The sequence below is a fragment of the Lissotriton vulgaris genome, chromosome 4_1 (assembly GCF_964263255.1).
Source record: "Lissotriton vulgaris chromosome 4_1, aLisVul1.2, whole genome shotgun sequence".
In the NCBI taxonomy this organism is placed as follows: domain Eukaryota; kingdom Metazoa; phylum Chordata; class Amphibia; order Caudata; family Salamandridae; genus Lissotriton; species Lissotriton vulgaris.
Genome location: NC_141691.1, coordinates 404473304 through 404491876, shown reverse-complemented (window position 1 = coordinate 404491876; position 18573 = coordinate 404473304). Strand labels below are relative to the sequence as shown.

Sequence of the window (18573 nt, the reverse complement as noted above, 5' to 3'; positions counted from 1 at the left end):
AAAACACCAACTCACATGCACCTTTCTCAACACATGCTCACTATACAAGCAATTCTGCCAAATGGTGGGACCTCATCACCACCCTCGCACCAGACATCGTCTTCTTCACCGAGACCTGGCTCAACCCCACATCTGCCCCAGACATTGTCACAGCAAACCCCGCAGGATATAAAATCACTCCCAAAGACTGCACCAACAAGCTGGGAGGAGCCGCCATCATCTACAAAGAGACAGTGCACCACCAACAACACCACTATCCCATGGAACATTTCAACTTCAAGCTCCACACAGACGACAAGACAACCATCAGTGGCACTCTTGCATACTAACCCCCAGGCCCATGCTTCAGCTTATGAAACACTATCGCAGACTTCGTTGAGCCCCTATCCTTAGACTTCAAGGAGTACATCTTCCTTGGCAGCCTAAATTTCCACATCAATGACCCCTACAACAACAACACCACACACCTCATCAACAGTATAAGCAGCCTCAGATTGACCCAGATCCTCCACGACCATACACACACCACACGACACACTAAACCCCATTTTCACCTCCAGTAACTGCGTCAAATACAGCCACGTCACAGAACTCGCATGGACCACTTCAGCATCTCCAGCCCTCCACCGCCACCCTCAAAAAGATCAGCCCCTCTCACTGGAGGTAGAACAAAATTTCAAAGATGAGCTGGACTGACACCTTCAACACCTCCAACCCAGCTATCGCCACCAATCTTGAACAGGGAGTGAAGAACTTCACTACATGGATCACCAATTGCACCAACAGCATCATCCAAATCAAAGCAACATTCAGAGAAAATCTTCCAAAAAGGCCAGCTGATGCACCCTAGAATTCAGAAAAGTGACATAAGACAGCAAACAGCTGGAGAGTAGCTGGCACACCAGCAAGGACACCTTCAACAGGGCAGCCTTCAAGACCTCTGTCACCACCTGTTGAAAGCAACAAAAAAGACAACCCTATCTGCACTCATCAAAACCAGCGCCAACACCACCAAGGAAATTTTCAATATCGTTTAGGAAATCTCCAACCCAGCTGCCAGTTAAAACAACACTTCACCCTCACAGGAGCACTACGACAACCTTGCTTACTTCTTCCACAACAAGATCGCAACCATATACAGAAACTTCAAACCCTAAGCCACACCTAAGGACTTCCTCGACAGATACACCACACCGCAACCGACACGAAAAACATACTAACAACCTAGAACATCCTCTCCACCGAGTGCACCATCTCCACCGTGAAATACATCCACTACGGAGCTCCCACAGACCAATGCCAGCACCACATATTCAACCGCGGAAAACAAAGAATCAGCCAGGAACTCACCACCAGTCTCAATACTTCTAGCTCCACTGCAACATTTCCCAATGCCAGACCACTACTCAAAAAACCCTCTGCTGACCCCAGTGAACCCAAAAACTACCGGCCAATCTCCTTGTTTCCATTCCCAGCAAAGGTACTGGAAAAGTTAATCAACAGGCAACACATGCTACTTGACGCCGCCCAATCTGGTTTCTGCTGCCCTGATTGCAGCCACCGACGACATCCACACCCTTCTCATCTGAGGAAAAACAGCAGCTCTGATCCTCCTCGACCTTTTGGCAGCCTTTGACACCATATCCCACCACGCACTGACCGAAAGACTACACCACATCGGCATCCAAGGGGAAGCAATCAGATGAATCACCACCTTCCTCACCAGAAGAACCCAGAAGATCGATCTCCTATCTTTCACCTCTAAACCCAAGGAGATCGCCTACGGTGTCCTCCAGGCCTCATCCCTTAACCCCATGCTCTTCAACCATATATGACACCGCTGGCCAACATCATCAGCTCCCACGGTCTCAACATAATTTCCTAAGTAGACGACAATCAACTCATCCTCTCATTTACTGACGACCCCACCAGAACCAACTTTCACAGATGTATGACCAGCATCACTGATTGGATGAAGAACAACTGCATGCAGCTGAATACAGAAAAGATGTCAGTACTAACCTAGAACCCGCATCGACTCCCTCCAACCACGCCCGAAAACTCGTAATCATCATTGACAACAAGCTCACCATGAAAACACAGATCAACGCTGTCTCCTCCGCCTGTTTCCTCACTCTGCGCATGCTACATACGATCTTCAAGCTGCTACCCTTACACAGGAGACGCACCATTACACATGTCCTCATCACCAGCTGACTGGAATACGCCAACACCCTCTATGTAGGAATTACCACACACCTCCTACAGAGACTTCAGAGCATACAGAATGCCCCAGCCAGACTCATGTTCTGCCTTCCTCAATGAACTCACATCACACCCCACCTCAGACAGCTCCACTGGCTCCCCACACAGAAGAGATGCCAATTCAAGCTGCTGACCCACGCACACAAGACTCTACACAACCAAGGACTAGCCTACATTAACTACCGCCTGAACTTCCACCAACCATCGAGAAGACTATTGTCTGTCTCTCTCTCACTTACCCATTGTCCCTGCAGCTATAGAAGCAGGAGTGGAGGAAGCTCTGGCTCCTATATTGCAGCAAAGACCTAGAATAGCTTCCCCATGCAACACCAGACCATCACCTCACTTCTGGAATTCCAAATGGCCTTCAAGACCTGGCTGTTCTCCTCTGAGTACTAGAAATATATTAAATTATAAGCCCATGGAATTTTGGGAAATTCATACTTTTGCACTTGATAAAATTGAAAATTATGAATTTTTGTCTAATTTTACCTCAACTTTTTGTTCTCTACAGCAAAAGTTTCTATTTGCAGGGTTTGGTTTTTTGCAGTTTCAATAGATCATCTCATGTGGCTGTTCTCTTTCATTGCCCTTCCCTTATCCCATCCTCATTACATTCATTAGTCATGAAGCATTCTGCCTCCTAGCACACCCTCATGAAACCTGCGGTCTAAATTTTCACTAGGATTTTCCCTGCCTGAGAGGACTCCTTCAAAGGGCTATCCCCTTTTGGTGGGCCTATAATAGGGAACGTTTTTTTCTGTTTGATTATCAGTTTGAAGTTTCTCCCAATGGCTTACTTACTGACAGGGAATTCTGTGCATCCTCATTTGGGTGCTTGAGTTCCCCTTTGGAATTCTGCTCACATTTTCCCTATGGCTTTTTTATTCCTGTTAGATGGTTGGTGTCTCTCCCTCATGACTTGTTGGGTTTGGGTTCTTTGTCGTCTGCCTTAACTAGAATGTCGGTGACAATTTCAAATTGTCCCCTTGTCACGGTACTGTTAGCCAAAGGCCACCAGCTCAGCTGTAGACCTTGGTGAGTTCTTTCTACAGTCAGCTGTGTGCTGTTTTGTGTCATGGTTCCTGCTTGCAAGTGGCGCTACTTTGAGTTGTTGTTTTCGAGGCATTTCTGTCTGGTGTCTGACAGACTCCTGGCTGCAGGTTGCACGCCAGCTTTGTTGTTGGTTTTGTTCCTCCTACTTGTGATGAGATGTGTTGTTGGCTTTTGAGACTATGCAGCATTTTAATCTGTTGCCTGTATCTGCTGAGTTGTCTCTTGGCTTCTGGCTGGTGTCTTATTGGAGCAGGTTGGATACAGTGTTTTGGTTGCCCCTCTGCTGCCTTTTTGGTGCATGATAGGATGATCAGTCATGTCTCTGTACTGAACATTCGCACCAGTTCCTACAACTCTCTTTGGAGCATTTTTCAAGATTCCAATATATGTCCAGAATTGATGGTTTACCATGGTTCCACGGGGTGCACTGGTGGGTTTCCTGGTTGGCTCCTGTGTCTTTTTACTTGACGACCAACAGGGCTCAGTTCTTTGAGCTTCCTGGATTTGTTGTGCAGAATTCAATGTGTTGACCGCCACCAGTTCTGACACCTTTGTCTTCATGTAGTTTGAGTGCCACCTGGTTTGCTCACCTTCTATTCTAGCTTCAGAGTGGATCCTTAGTCAGCAGTCCTCCTTTTGAGTGGTCCTGGTCCCCATGAGAGAATCTGACTTTTTGGCTTTGTCTATATGGTTGGGCTTCGAACATCCAAGTTTTCTTTGAGCTAAACAGTTTTTATGTGTTGGGTAGTTTGTTTTGGATTGGGCCATTCTCTGTTTTTCTGGGTTTCAGGTGTTGCCTTGCTTTTGACGGCAGGGTTTGCTGTACATTTCAAGGCTCCTCTTTTGTTTCCCTCTTTTCTTGTTCATGGTGATAGGCCCTCTGTAAGTTATCCTCCTCTGTCTGAGGTCTCCCTTGTGTTGGGCGTCTTGACTGCCATTGGCCATGGTCGGTTTTGGGTTGCTGCAGCCAGAGCTTTGGATACCGGTCTTGGTTGGGGTAAATTCGCCTTTTGGCTGCTACTTAATGTTTTGCCTATTTGCTTATGTTTGGGGGATTTAAAAAGCACACTTCCACTGGTTTCATGACGCTGAATGCAAGTGCTCCAGGGACACTGTAGATTAAGGATAAAAGGCTTAAAGATAAGAGAAAGCTTCTCTAAACAATAGAATTTTCGATTGTTTTCTGAAGCTTTCAAGTAACAGTAATTAATGCAGTAAAGTGTGTAAGAGGCTCCATTTTCTGGCTGTGGCAACAACAAAATATTTGACCCCAGCTAGCAGTTCTCACCTTGGGGACAATTAACAGAACAGTGTTGTTGGAATGAGGAGAGACAGATGGAGTGTAAGCACATAATTTGTTAGTAAAAAAGCAGGGTCTTGGGCGTGGGTAATTTTGTGCCTAATGACCATGGCTTTGAAATAAAATACAAAATTCAACTGGCAGCCAATGAAGAGAAGAATAGATGGCCGGGAGTGGTAAGTGACCTGGCTGCAGCACAGTAGTGAGCTTCTGCCTGCTTCTTTGTTCATTTATTTATTGATAAAGTTTTAAATAGCGCAAACTTGACCCTAGAAGTGAGCGCTTTACAGATTAGTTCAATGAGTAGAAAATAGATAACCAAGAAACATGAACACCGACAATGTCAGTTGCAAATCAGGAGTGGGACAGTGAGTTATAAACCAGTACTCAGACAGCGTGAAAGCCCTGGTTGGAGAACAGCGGCAGATCAGTATCCAGAGAATGAGTTTATGGGGTCAGGGTAGAGATTTGTTCATTAAAAGCAGTTTTACTTCTTTACTGAATGAAGTGATTGAAGGGATCAGTCTGATTTCAGGGGGCAGGGAGTTCCAGATTCTAGGGGCCAATCAGGAGAAGGCTCAGTTCCAGGTTTTCTTTTTTCGAAATTTCTGAGGTTTCAACTGTAAGGTTGTTGTTGTTTTTGTCCAATTTGGAAGAGCACCACTTTGTAAATCAATCCAATCCAAGTGGAAAACTATATAATTCTCATAGTGTCTTCACATACAGACGCTGAGTCTTGGTATAAATTTTCAATGGTTGTTTAATGTTCCTTTTTGGAAAAAAAACAGCCAACGCATTTCGTTCTGAAAACAGAACTTCTTCAGGGCTGAAAGTTTAAAAAAACATATAAAAAGACAATGTTGGTGCTATACAAGACAACACAAGAAATGTAGACATTGACAGTGTCAACACAAATAAGACATATAAAAAAGCCATAGTGTTTTATCATATATACAAAAAGAGGTACCTGATTTCCATATTAAAAAACGTACAAGTGATAAACAGCAAATATTCACAGTGATATTGATACTAGCCAAACTAATTTTGTATTCTTTTCGTATTTAGACATTTCAATAAAACTCATTTTATATTTAACCAGACTCCTTTGCGTCCCTCTTAAAGACCACAATTCAGAACCACTACAGGAAAAAAGTTGTTGTCATTGTTATCATTAGTATTTTGTTACTTCTAGCTCGTGAGACCGAAAATGAACAAAATTCCATGTGTACTTTTGCAAAAAGAATCTCCAGATCCAACCTTATAATTCATCATATCTCACCACTGCATTTTAACTGGAAGCGATCTTAATAATAGCAGATAGTGAGATGTTTCTTGATTCAGGTCCTACTATTGAGATTAATGATAAATATGCCCAACTAGATACTCAAAACATGCGTGTCTCAAACAACTTGGTCCCATAGGCATGTGATCGCAAACAAATATCTTCAATTATGCTAACTGTATGGGACCGACCCAAAGCAAAAGCATACAATATCCAAAACTAAATAAAATGCACATAAATAAATAAATGAAACATGCAACAGGTCGTACCGAAATAGTTGTATCCAATCACTTAGAAGGGGAAGTCCGTTATATCCGTGTAAATCTTTTGTTCTTCTTATTCCGAAACCCTCAGACAGAGCTCCAACTCAAGAAAGCATTTGCTTAGCTCAAATATTAATTATTTCATTGGGTCGCAAGTCGTTCTTAACCCAGTGTACTTCAATGTAATTATTTATTTAGATACAAGGATCTGAAATAATAAAAAGAGTGCAAATGAGTGTTTGTTCTACAACCACTCACTCTTAGCGCATTGATTGTCTGTTTGGTTATTCATTAATAAATTAGGGGGCTTCGACCATAATAGCGATCTGAACAATATAACCGGGCACGTGTGGAAAGATTTGGTTCGCTGGCTCAAAATACAGTGAAGGGTTTGAATACGAATAATTGTACAAGTCATTATACGGCACAGGTAGATGTCATTGGCATTGATGAGTGCTAATGGCAGTCAAATTAAATAAAATAAAATACTCTTGTCATGATTCGTACTATCGCCTACCTTAAAGTACGAATCCGTCCTGTTTAAAGCGATATATATTTTTTCATATTTCGCAGTTCCATGCGGTAGATATTATCTTGGTAGTCATCCGAGTTATGGGGTTTAAAACAAACAGTATCAGACAGACCTGATCAAACTAGTAGTCGGCTGTCTTTAAGCACAAATGACCATATTTTTAAGAAACCGGGATATAGTGTCAACAGCGTATTGGCATATGTATTTCTTGCACATTAAACAACCATTGAAAATTTATACCAAAACTCAGCGTCTGTATGTGAAGACACTATGAGAATTATATAGTTTTCCACTTGGATTGGATTGATTTACTAAGCGGTGCTCTTCCAAATTGGACAACAATTGACACTTTACCCCAGGTTTGGGTGAGGTTCTTAGGACAGAGAGCATTTGGAAATACCACGCAAAAGGGTCAAGATTAATGTGACTGGTGAACACAGGATTGGTGCCTTTCTTTTCATTGACAGGTCCACTGTCCAAAGCGTTGTTGTATATGTAAGGTTGTTGCTGTGTCTAGATGATCTGCCACTGCCGGACAGTTTCAGTTTGTCAGCTAGGTATTTCGGTGTATTGAAGTGTAGGGCTTTGTTGGTCATGCAAGCAATTTTCATCTGAATCCTTGCCTCATAAGGGAGCCAGTTTAGTGCCTTCAGATCTGGAGTGATGTGGCTGTACCTTTTCGATCTAGTGATGAGCCTTGCAGTAGAGTTACGGATGCCCTTAGTAGAGCCAACTTGGATCTCGGCAGACCACATAAGGTAGAACTCCCATAGTCTAATCTGGGGATAACTAGCGCTTGCACCGCTGATTCAAGGTCTTCAAAGGGGAGGAAGGGTTTTATTTTTCTAAGAATGCGCGTTTGAACGTTTGCTCCTCTGGTGGCTGAACTGATGTGTTCTTGCATGTTGAGATTCTTGTCAAGTGTAATTCCTAGTGATCTTGTGGAATCTATAATGTGTGGAAGGCAGTTGAAGACTGTTAAGTGTTTCATCCAATCTTCGATGTCGAGAGATCTTTTTGGTGGGGCATTTAAGAGGAATTCGGTTTTGATCGAGTTGAGTTTAAGGTGGTTTCTGGTTAGCCAGTTAGTATTTGTGCAAAGTTGTGTAGACGGATATCCTCAGGGAAAGAGATTTTAAGGTATAGTTGGGTGTTGTCAGCATTTATTTTCTTTGGCTATCAAAAGATGGGTTGGAGTTTTCTTTGCTCATATATTTGTGAACCTTGTTGCCTGGATGATATCAACTGTGTTCTGCTGGTCGTGCTTCATGGGGTGGAACCTTTGTCTTTTGTGCTCTTAGTCTTACCAATGTTCTCCTTTATTTGGAGGTTTGAACAGCTCCTCGTGACTAATGAATGAAATTATGGAGCAAGGAGGGAGGGGTAATGCCTAGAATACATACAGCACGGGGTGGTTTGTGGAGCACACTTGTGCTTTCAGAGAAGCAGCTACTTGGGGGGGGGCGGCCTATTTTTAAGTAAAGAGAGCACAAGGGAAAAAAAGAGATGAGGGAGCAGGAAGAGACTGTGAGAGGGACAAAAAGCAGTAACTCATGCACTGCAGAGCATTGTTTGTCATCAGCAGTGGAAGGATACATTTCATCCAATCAAAATACAGTGGGACCAAATTCCTCTTTGGGCAGGACGAACACAAGAATAGGGAAGAAAGCCACCGAATCAGGAGCGGGAAAGTGGGATAGAAATGAAACTCATCAATTCATGAGCAAGGGGCCTACTCAATTCAAACTCCAAGTCTATAGTGGATACATTAGGTCTGTTTGTGAACTAGCTATCGATATGTAAATGTGAAAACTGAAAACGTGTGAGCCGTGCAAGCAGAATCAAAACCAAATTGAGGCTTGACTGTTGTACTTTTTCAGAATTAATAAAGTCTCATCAAATCCTGATGTCTCTTGATTTGTGGCTTTTCTTTTGCACTTGTAGTGAGAAGATGCCCAGTTTTGAAACCGCCTCCCCATGGATACATCACATGTAGCTCAGCCGGCAACAACTATGGAGCCACGTGCAAGTACCAGTGTGACGGTGGATACGAGCGCCAAGGCCCTACTACAAGAGTCTGCCAATTCAGCCAAGCCTGGTCAGAATTTGAGCCCATCTGTGTGCGTAAGTGTAAAATTACAAAAGTTTAGATTGAAAAATAAATGAATCCATCTATGTAGAAATTCAGAATCCCAATTGACATCCAAGTAAATAGGTGGGTTCTCCTGAAGATGCTACCCTGAGGAATAGTTGTCAGGGAATTCATTTTCATACCAACATACCGTGTTAAGGGTGCGCTCTTGATGCTTGCCAATCCTTTCAGTTCAGTACTCTGTAAAGGTATACCTTTGTTCCATATACAACGTAGGCTTGGCTATGCATAATGAGTGGGTCAACCTTTCCGTTGTAATATTAGTGGTGACTGGATTGTCCATGTGTCAATGACCTCTGAGAGGTTGGCATAGCTTTGCCTGCTCAACAAAATACAAAGGGGTTAAAATATGTGGCAGGTTGTGAGGAAGAGAGAAGTCACAGTCTTGGTGCGAGCTGTGATTGACCTCATTTCCTACCTGCAAAGAAGTTTTTAACTAAATAAAGGAACTCTATTACTAGTTACTCTTAACTTCCTTCATATCCCCTTCCTTTTTGTGTCACCAGCTATGAAAATCGCTGTCGACGTGAACTCTGCCGCGGCTCTTTTGGATCAGTTTTATGACAAACGAAGACTCCTCATCGTCTCAGCTCCAGAATCAACAGACCGCTTCTACAAGATGCAGATTACCATCCTACAGGTTAGTGCATCTCCTCGAACATTTAACTTATGGTAATTTCAGAGCCTGATCATCAGCATGTGCTTGAAGACATAGAAGAAAGAATGGGAGATGCTACTGCTGCACAGAGGGCTTGCTTAGAATGAAACTGGAATTCCAAATATCCTTCTCAAGTTGGTATTAGCTAATGGTGGCCTCTGTCCTAAATATCCATATCAGCTATGTTCATGAGTAATGTTATATGTGATGTATCATGCACAATGCCTGTACAAGCTGTTTCAAAGGATTTTGTGGCCCTATATATTTTGAAACGTGCCTCCGTTATATAGTATGTAGGTTATTCACGGGTTATTGACAAAAATCCTAAAAAGATGTTAAATGATGTATCTCAGGGCTCACTCCTTGCATTTGCTGCCATTGGCGAGAGTTATAAAATGAATTCTGCTTCCTGCATATGAACCAATGTTAGTGGCAGTGTAAAAAGTGAATACTCCCTCTGGTTCCTATACCGATTTAGGTTGAGGAGGCTTATGGTTTTGAGTCTAGGCCCAAGGCCACTAGGTCTAGGAAGTTAATTTGAACCCATTCTGTGCAGCACAATAAAAATTGTGCGAGCTCCATAATTTAGCTCTCTTGCATGGATAATCCTGTGTTATATATTCCTCCTTCATCTTTTTTTTCTAAAAAAGCAAATGGGAATTGCATGCTAAACGTGTGAATTTTTTTTACGGTAGGAAATAGTCCGCAACACTTTTAGCCAAGGCAAAATGTTTTTTACAATGTATTTCAAGCCATTTTAGGAGTTGGTAGCCTCCTCATCTGGCTTTATCACTCCATACAGAAACACTATATGGAAGGGTTGAGTTTTAGGCAACCCTTTCAAATAGCGTTACATTAGGAAATCGAAATGTGGATGCAAAACATTGAAAAATTACTGACTCGCTAGCACAAAATGAGGCTACTCCCAAGCTTCCTGTACACATTGCAGAATGTCCCACTCCACATCCTTAGCACTTGGTTTACTGAGGTCCCAGCACTCCTTCGCTCCATTCTGTGGAAGGGTTGGGCTCATCATATAGCCTTTAATTAATGCTGCAGATCGGTTTATGACAGGGGCTGAGGGCGACAGTCAGTGTACCATGCAGAGCCCACTGATCTGCTTGAATTCAGTCCGCTAAAGGGGAAGATGCTCATGGGATGCCTAAGCCGTGGTGGTACCTTTCAGATTTACTGCTTCCTAGTATGCAATGACCCAGAAGCACACAGGATTCTCCGACACCAGTGGAAGCAATGGCTAGACGATCTGGAGGATAATGACTGGCGTGAGGCCTGTATGGCCCCTCTAAAGATTGCTATACCTTTGTGCCTGCAACTGATACAACTGCATTATCTGCACACAACTTATTTTACACTGCAGCGGCTCTGGTTTGCTGGAATTCTGTCAGACTCTCGCTGCATCCACTGCTACTTTTCAACCATTGATTTATTTCACATGGTCTGGCAGTGTCCATCTGTGGCGCTCTATTGCACATTTATCACTCAGTCTGTATTTCATGTGCTGGATAGAAAGATTGTGCTGATGTCAAAGTTGGCCTTTCTGGGCCCCCCGGATGAAACTGGGGGAGCCTGAGAAGACTGAATTCTTGTGGGCCTAGTGACAATGATTGCTAAACTAGACATTGCAAACAAATAGAAATGTCAACACCCTCCGACACTATCGGACTGAAGGACAGGCATGTGCCAAACGGAAGAACTTATTTATGTAGCCAGGGGCTACCCCCACAAATTTGATAATATTTGGGGCAAATGGGGGAATACTACAGTCTTTCGATTAAGCCTGGAGGCGCGACTCCTGAAGAAGGTGATTCAAATTAATTGCTTGAAGGCTTGGGTGAAGGTGGTATGGGTGCAGTCAATAGTCTTTATCTTGTTGTTGTAACTATGCTTCAAAAATCGATACAATTTGTTAATAATAAAAATGACTGACTCGCAATTTGGGATGGTAAGGCATTCACAAAAGGGAAGAGATCCTTTTGTGGGCTTTGTCATTCATACTTGCTGATTATCGAATCAATACATGGTGGAGGCCGCTTTCTTGATCTACTGTTTCAGCTGATACCTGAACAGCTTCTAGCAATCAAACCGCTGCCATGCCCAACAGACTGTTTGATCAAATTCTGAATTGATAGTGATCTAACGGCCTTGGACAATTCACCTCATGGAGAAACCTGATTAGAACACAGTCCAAAGCCTTAACCCAACAGCTCTCTGAAATGAATGTTTCTTATCTGGAACATCTGCTGGTATCCTAGCTCCTCAGGAATCAAAACTGTCCATGGCTCTCAATACTCTTCCATTTACACCCGCAAATACAACCTCTTGCCAAACACTAAATTGTAGACGCAGTCTCCTCCAAAGAACTGCAAACTGAAAATGCCTGGAACGAGTATAATATACTGTGAATATTCCTGATGCTACAAATTAGCTTGCATCAGGACAAGGAAGAAATATTTCCGGGCCTACACTGCTGAGTCTAAGAATTGACCAAAGAACTGCTGCGGAAGGTGCATAAGGTCCTGTCATTTAGTCTGCCATCAACAGGCGTCTGTGATAACTTTTGGTTATTCATCATGTAACAACATTGATATGTCGAGGAGAAAGCACTATTTCTCCACTCCCATGGAGCACTGCCCTCCCTTAAATACCTGTACATCCCTCTTTGTTTATTTTCGCCTGTTTCTACATAAGAAAAATAAGAAAATTATGTTGTCCTTAAAAAAGAAACCTCACTATCCAGCGACCACTGCAAGACAAAGCTTATTATTCCAAGTGTCACGTGACGAACACTGATCTCTTCTAGTCTAATCAGTTTGCTGCTTCCAAGTAGATTCACCCCTCAACATGCAGTCATCAACACCAACACCAAAGAAACTCTTTGCAGACCTTGACAATTTATCTAGCTATAGACATAGCTCTGGTCTACCATGTGTTGCTAAGGCCGTTGAAACTGTCAGTTGCCCATTGTCCTCCTACCTCTAGTCACCTTGCCTCCAAAATGTCTTTGAGTAAAGTTTTTTAGAAAAGTCATATCATGAAAGCCACACTACTAAACATCAAGGAACAACTATGTTTCTGTCACCAGGGTATCCCTTCCACCTTCATCCTTTTAGATTGTTCTCATGCCTTTGATACCAGCCGGCCATCCAATGCTACTCGATAGTGTGGCTAAATCTGAAGCCATCTGTGAAATATTGCTGCTGTGGTTTGAGTCATTCTTGCAAAAAAGGTACCCATCAAGTCAAACTGGGTCAATTCCTCTCTAGAACAGTCAACATCAGGTGTGGTTTCCCCAGGGTTTGACCGTGTCATATACACTAACCAAGGTCCAAATGCACCCCTTGCATTAGTCTTAGACATATACAGTATTAATGCCACATATATGATGCTGATACACAGATCCATCTCAAGCTTGAAAATCAGCCTTGTAACCTTCAGAATTTGTCTCACTGCATGTGACAGATCCATCACTGGATGCAGCTAAATTGTGTCTGCCTGAATGGCGTAAACATTAACTTTATTCTCATGGTCCCTTCCCTCATTTTAGCCTCAGGAACTGGCCTCTCCTTCAGTTCCAGTAGGTAATGTATACAAAGTGGGTGTGGTTTTTGATGGTGAGCTATCTTTTACTTCGCAAACAAATGTCTGATGAAAGGCATTCTGTCATTACGTCAGAACGGCAAACAAATCGCACTCATCCTTGCTGTGGTCATTCCCCACCTGGACTCCTGCAACAGCCTACATACTGGTCTCCTCTTAAAATTTCAAGGAATTGAGAACTATGCATCTCGCATTTTGTTTGTTTGGAAGCAACCTGAACATATAATACCAGCACTGAAGTTCCCTATCACTTGCTAACCCCAAAAGAACATTCAACCTTTAAGCACATAGATGCATCAAGCATTTTTGCGAGCGCAAACAGTGCGAATCGCAAAATTCGGCCGTTTGCGCCCGCAAAAATGGCATTTGAGATGCATCAAGGGTTCATGTACTCGCAATTTAAGAATTCGCAAATAATTGTGAGTTCTCAAATTGCGATTGCATTTAAGTAAATGCAATGCATGAACCATTCCTAGATTGCGAATTCGCAATCCTGGGCCGCTATTTACCGCGAAGTCAAACTACGTGGTAAATAGCAAAAACTTAGAAAAATGCACTTTAGTGCATTTTTCTAAGTTGTATGTTATACACACACATGTCACAGGTGTCATTGGACACCCTGGCACCCTTGAAATTGTGGCACATTTGCGATTAGCTAATTGCTAATCGCAAATAAGGAATGACTCCCCATTCATTCCTATGGGCCTTTATCAGAACAGTTTTAACCCTTTAAAGCCATCAACTTTTTGCTGTCTATCCCCATCTTTTAGCCACAATTGCATTTTTTTTTAAAACTGATTTAGAATTGTATTTTCAAACTTTAGGCCCATAGGAATGAATGGGAAAGCCATTCCTTATTTGCGATTAGCCATTAGCTAATCGCAAATTAGGAATCAGTAGGAATCGGAAATAATATTGCGATTCCTACATGCATCCCGTTTTGCAAGTCTTTAATAACGAATCCTTAAAATGTGCTATTAAGGACTCGCAAAACATGACTTTGATGAATCTGTGGGATTATAGCTGAAAAGGAGCTCCATGTTCGCTAATTGAATTTCCCTGGCTAACTGATCTTAATCAGGGTTTTAAAATGCCAGAGCCTTTTATTATAACATTGGCCTACAGCCTACAAACTATACTTGTAAGTATTTTTATCTAAAAGTAGGCTTTATAAAAAATCGCAGTTGTTGTGCACATTTGCCACTGCAGGCAGGCTCTTTAAATCTCGTGCACACCATAACTATGGAGATTGTTTTTCATAGTGAGGTCACTTAAGTTCTACTGTTTTCCTCGGATCTGAAACCAGCACACCATTCAATAATTATCCTTTCTTCCTGGCCACGGGCATGTTGTCAGGGCCAAATACTATTTTCACACAATGTGATATTGGGAAATCAAGCATAAGTGTTGCCTTTACGAACAAAGATGTGTTGTTAACCATTTAAATGAGCAAATGTTAATTTCCGCCAATTGTTTTCTCACGTTTCCACCTCTTTCTTTAGCAAGCTACATGTGGACTGGACCTGCGCCATGTAACAATCATCGAAGTGGTGGGGCAGCCTCCTTCGGAAGTTGGAAGAATCAGAGAGCTCGCTCTGTCGGCTGGAATCATTGAAGACCTCAGGTAGGGGAGGAAGCCCATATTTTCTACAAGGGCCTCCTGTGATGCTACACACCATACCACAATAGGTGGTGTGGTACATATACGCCTGGATGACACTCCATTGGGGCAGGTCCGCTTCATGTACACCCCTTGCGCTATTTATTATTCCTTGAAATTCAAGAAAATCTGACACACAATAGGTCACAATTACCACAACTTTAAGACTAACCCAAAGATACTCTTATCATTATGCCAGCGCTTTGTCATTTGGCGAAGTGCTTGAACAGGTGTTTGTGCCTTATTGACCCCTCACAGTGAGAAGGTGCTTAGGACCGTCACTGTGGCTCACTGGCCTTGAGCCAAACGCTTCAGTGGCTCACGATAGCAGATGAACATGCTTCAACACTGCCTTCTATTACTCACACCTATGTCTGTCATTTTCAAAGACCATAGTTGCAAAGAAACAGAGTGCTGTACAGAGTGAGAATTTACAAATTAGATGTAAAGTGATGGCAAGTGCAGAAGGAACATGCAAGCGAGTAGAGAGTGGGGAGGAAATTACAATATACAGATGGAAAGTATGCAGGAGGTGATAGCAGCTGGGACATGGTGAGAGATATGGCGGGGAGCAATGGATCAATAGCAAATGTTATAGATTCGAGATAGAACCCCAGAGGATTGAAGTTTATGGCGAGGGGAAAATTTACAGGATCTATAAGAGTAAGCTAAAAATGAGAGCAGGTCGTTGTTAGCCAGGGCATAGTGGAGACCTGTTCAGTTATTTTCCCCAAACCAGTGGATTCAGCTCTTTCTGGAAGTAGAGCCTGAACGGGGATGAAATTCCATGCAATTGGAACCTGTTAAGAGAAGGCCTAGCATCTTCACTTCTCCTTCCTCTGTTTACGTGTTTGCAGTCCGGCAATGCTGCTGCCCATTAAGCCAGTTTCACAGGAGGTCTTAACCTTGGTCACCAGGCATGGTGAATGCTGTAGCTGACAGACTGACTTGTAGACAAACCATCAGGTATCTCATGGAGTGTAGGCAGCCAGCTAGAGCCGTTCGCATTCCCTGAGAGTCAGAAAGTCTGAATCTTTCTTTAGAAGACCCATGATGAGATGGGCTGCTGCATGTATGGCAGTCTTCGGGATAGGGTAGCGGGTCTTAGGATGCAAGCCAGCAGAGCATTGTCTCCATGGAGATGAGATAGGGCCAGAAACCTGGATGGCAGCTTTGAATTCAGATTCTTGTAAAGCAGGGTCAACAGGTGGTCTTGGCCCTGTGTCTGATGTGGTTTCTGAAATTGAGATTGATGTTTGATGGGAGCCTCGTCCATCAGTCATAGACTTATGTTGGCTAGGTTATTTTTGAAACCCACTTCTAAAACTGCTATTGTTTATATCTACTTGCAATAAGGACAATTCTGTCATGAGGGTGAAGGTCGAACACTGCAGGTGGTGGCTCAGAAGAGGCAGTATGGCATAACAATGGTGGTGGTGAGCTTACAGAGTTTGTCCCTAGCTATGTGTGTGTGCCTGTAGCCAGCAGTCTCTCCTTGACCAACCCAGAACTCACCCACCACCTTAAATGCAAGCCATGAGGTCAATCAGGTAGAGAACTAATGGTTTCATGTCCTCCGACCCTGAAGTGTGGATAAGCTTAACAGAGGAGAAGTGGGATATGGCCTGGTAGTTTGTCGCCACATCAGGGTCCATCATTAGATTTTGTGATGTGGGCATTAGCACCCCCCTCCAGGTTGTGGGAGGGTTCGTTAGTCTCCACAGCTTAGCACACATCTATAGGTTCCAGATACATGATGTGCATGGCAGAGATGACAAGGTAGTTCCTGGGTTTGGATAAACTTGCTTGGTCCCACTAGGCTCTGTTTTTCGTGCCTACCGCAAGTCATTGCAAGATTGTTCCATTAAAATCCATACGGAGTTTAAGGGTGTCAGGAAGGTCTCAGCGGTTTAAGATATTGACTGTTGGAGAGATGTCAAGCAGGACAAGAAGACAGGGGTCACTATTGTCAGGCAGCTAAAGAAAATCAGTAGCCACTTGAATGGTAGTCATCTCTGTTCTGCATTGTGGTCTCAACCCAGATTTTTAGTTCAGCACTATGGTATAGCTGTTCATCAGTTAAAATGGCCTTCTCTATTATTTCAATTGAAATGACAGGCTAGTGATTGCACAGTAGTTTGACCATTAGGGTCCAAATTGCTCTATGGTACAAGGAGCAGAATCCATTTGCCCTCGTGAGCATTCTGGAAGCCACTTTGAAACAGGGACATGTCTGCAATTCTTTGTATTGGCATCAGAGCCCTCTTAGAGATCTCCTTCACTATTGCTGATGAAATTAAAGCATTTCCATATGGAGTGGCTGTCAGACGTTTGAGGAATAGGGTGAGATTATTTATGTAGACAAAATCGAAGGTGGTCCATGAGGGAGTGCTGCGGGATGGGATCATCATGATGGTGATGTTATGTGCATATGTGATGTTGATATGCTGTTAGATGTTGTCAATCTTGATGAAAAAGTTGTTAAATGCTGTGTGTACGTTTTTGCAGTGGATAAGTGCCTCTGTGAGAGTGCTTGGTCTTGTAGCAGGCAGCTTTTGGGTACAGATATGAGCTCCCTGCAGGTGGAGGAGATTTTTTGGAGGCGCAGGGGTTTTTTGATCTGGAATCGCCTCTACTTTTCCACTGTTTACTGGAAAGTGAGCATGCTATCAGCAAATACCTGGCTAAATGATGGTCAAAAGGAGTCGGCCTTAATAGAACAGATATTGATTAAGGGATAGGCATCTGCTTTCATCTGAAAGTTGCGCAGGGTTTCTACATCCGTTTTGGAGCCAGATGTGTCTGTCAGAGCTGTACGGTTGTTGTGGATCATATTTGTCAAATTTGTGAAGAATTCGCCAATTGACTGATGGTTTGGTTTCACTTTCATTGGTGATAGATGCAAGGAACAAGTTAAAGTTGATGGCAGGATGGTACATAGAGTGCACAGGTCATGGTGGGTGACAGGAGAAATTAGTAATGGTGGTAATAAGATACATGTGGTTCCCTATGGCATGGGTGGGAATCATGAAAAGCTGAGCAAAGTTCCTGATGGCCACCACCTTGAAGAAGGTATCTTTGATAGTCTTGATTGATATAACACCTTGGAAGCGGAAGAAACATGTTAATAAAGCAGGTGAGCCTAATGCAATCCGGTCATAGTTCTCAGAGTTGAACTCTGGGTTTGCGTTAAGTGCTCTGTAGGCGAGATCGAACATGGCGGTCTGTACTACGTATACGAGAAGGTAGCAAATGAATAGCATGCAACCATTAATCCCATTCGTGTATGTCAGCGTGACAGGGTATTGATAGTGTGCTAATGTGGTGTAGGATGAAAGTGGTGGTTGCAGATGAATCTGGTCTTTCATAAAAAAAACATCATCTAAGCTGATATCAGTGATAAGGTTGAAGATGGTCTGTTGCATGAATGACTACAGAGTGGGCATTGAGCTACATTACGTACATTGTGGGGTTCATATGCCTTTCATCATGAACTTTTGACAGTCCACTAACTGATGCATCAGTATACTTTTGTACTATGGTGAAAAGAGTGGCTATAAGTGTCGCCTACACATTTATATACATACTAAGGCATCTGGTGTCACAGATTCCACAGCTCAGATGCACATATGGCAAAATCTCATCTTAATCTGAAATACCAATGTTCCAGTAGCTACTTGTGCATTAATCTGTGAAAATACAGTAATTGTTCTTTAATAAAGTAGCCTGTGCTTGTATTGGACATCTTCCACAGTGGTGCTGGAACAACTTTCTGAGTGGGCGTGCT

General features: G+C 42.9%; 1 protein-coding gene across 1 annotated transcript in view; it reads left to right on the top strand.

Moving 5' to 3' along the window:
* The window catches only part of SRPX2 (sushi repeat containing protein X-linked 2), a 204784-nt gene that overhangs the window by 151030 nt on the left and 35181 nt on the right, over positions 1-18573 (top strand). Inside the window, exons 7-9 of the mRNA XM_086918793.1 lie at positions 8643-8822; positions 9357-9490; positions 14629-14750. Coding sequence (XP_086774919.1) covers positions 8643-8822; positions 9357-9490; positions 14629-14750 — 436 coding nt within the window. The remainder of the gene's footprint in view (positions 1-8642; positions 8823-9356; positions 9491-14628; positions 14751-18573) is intronic.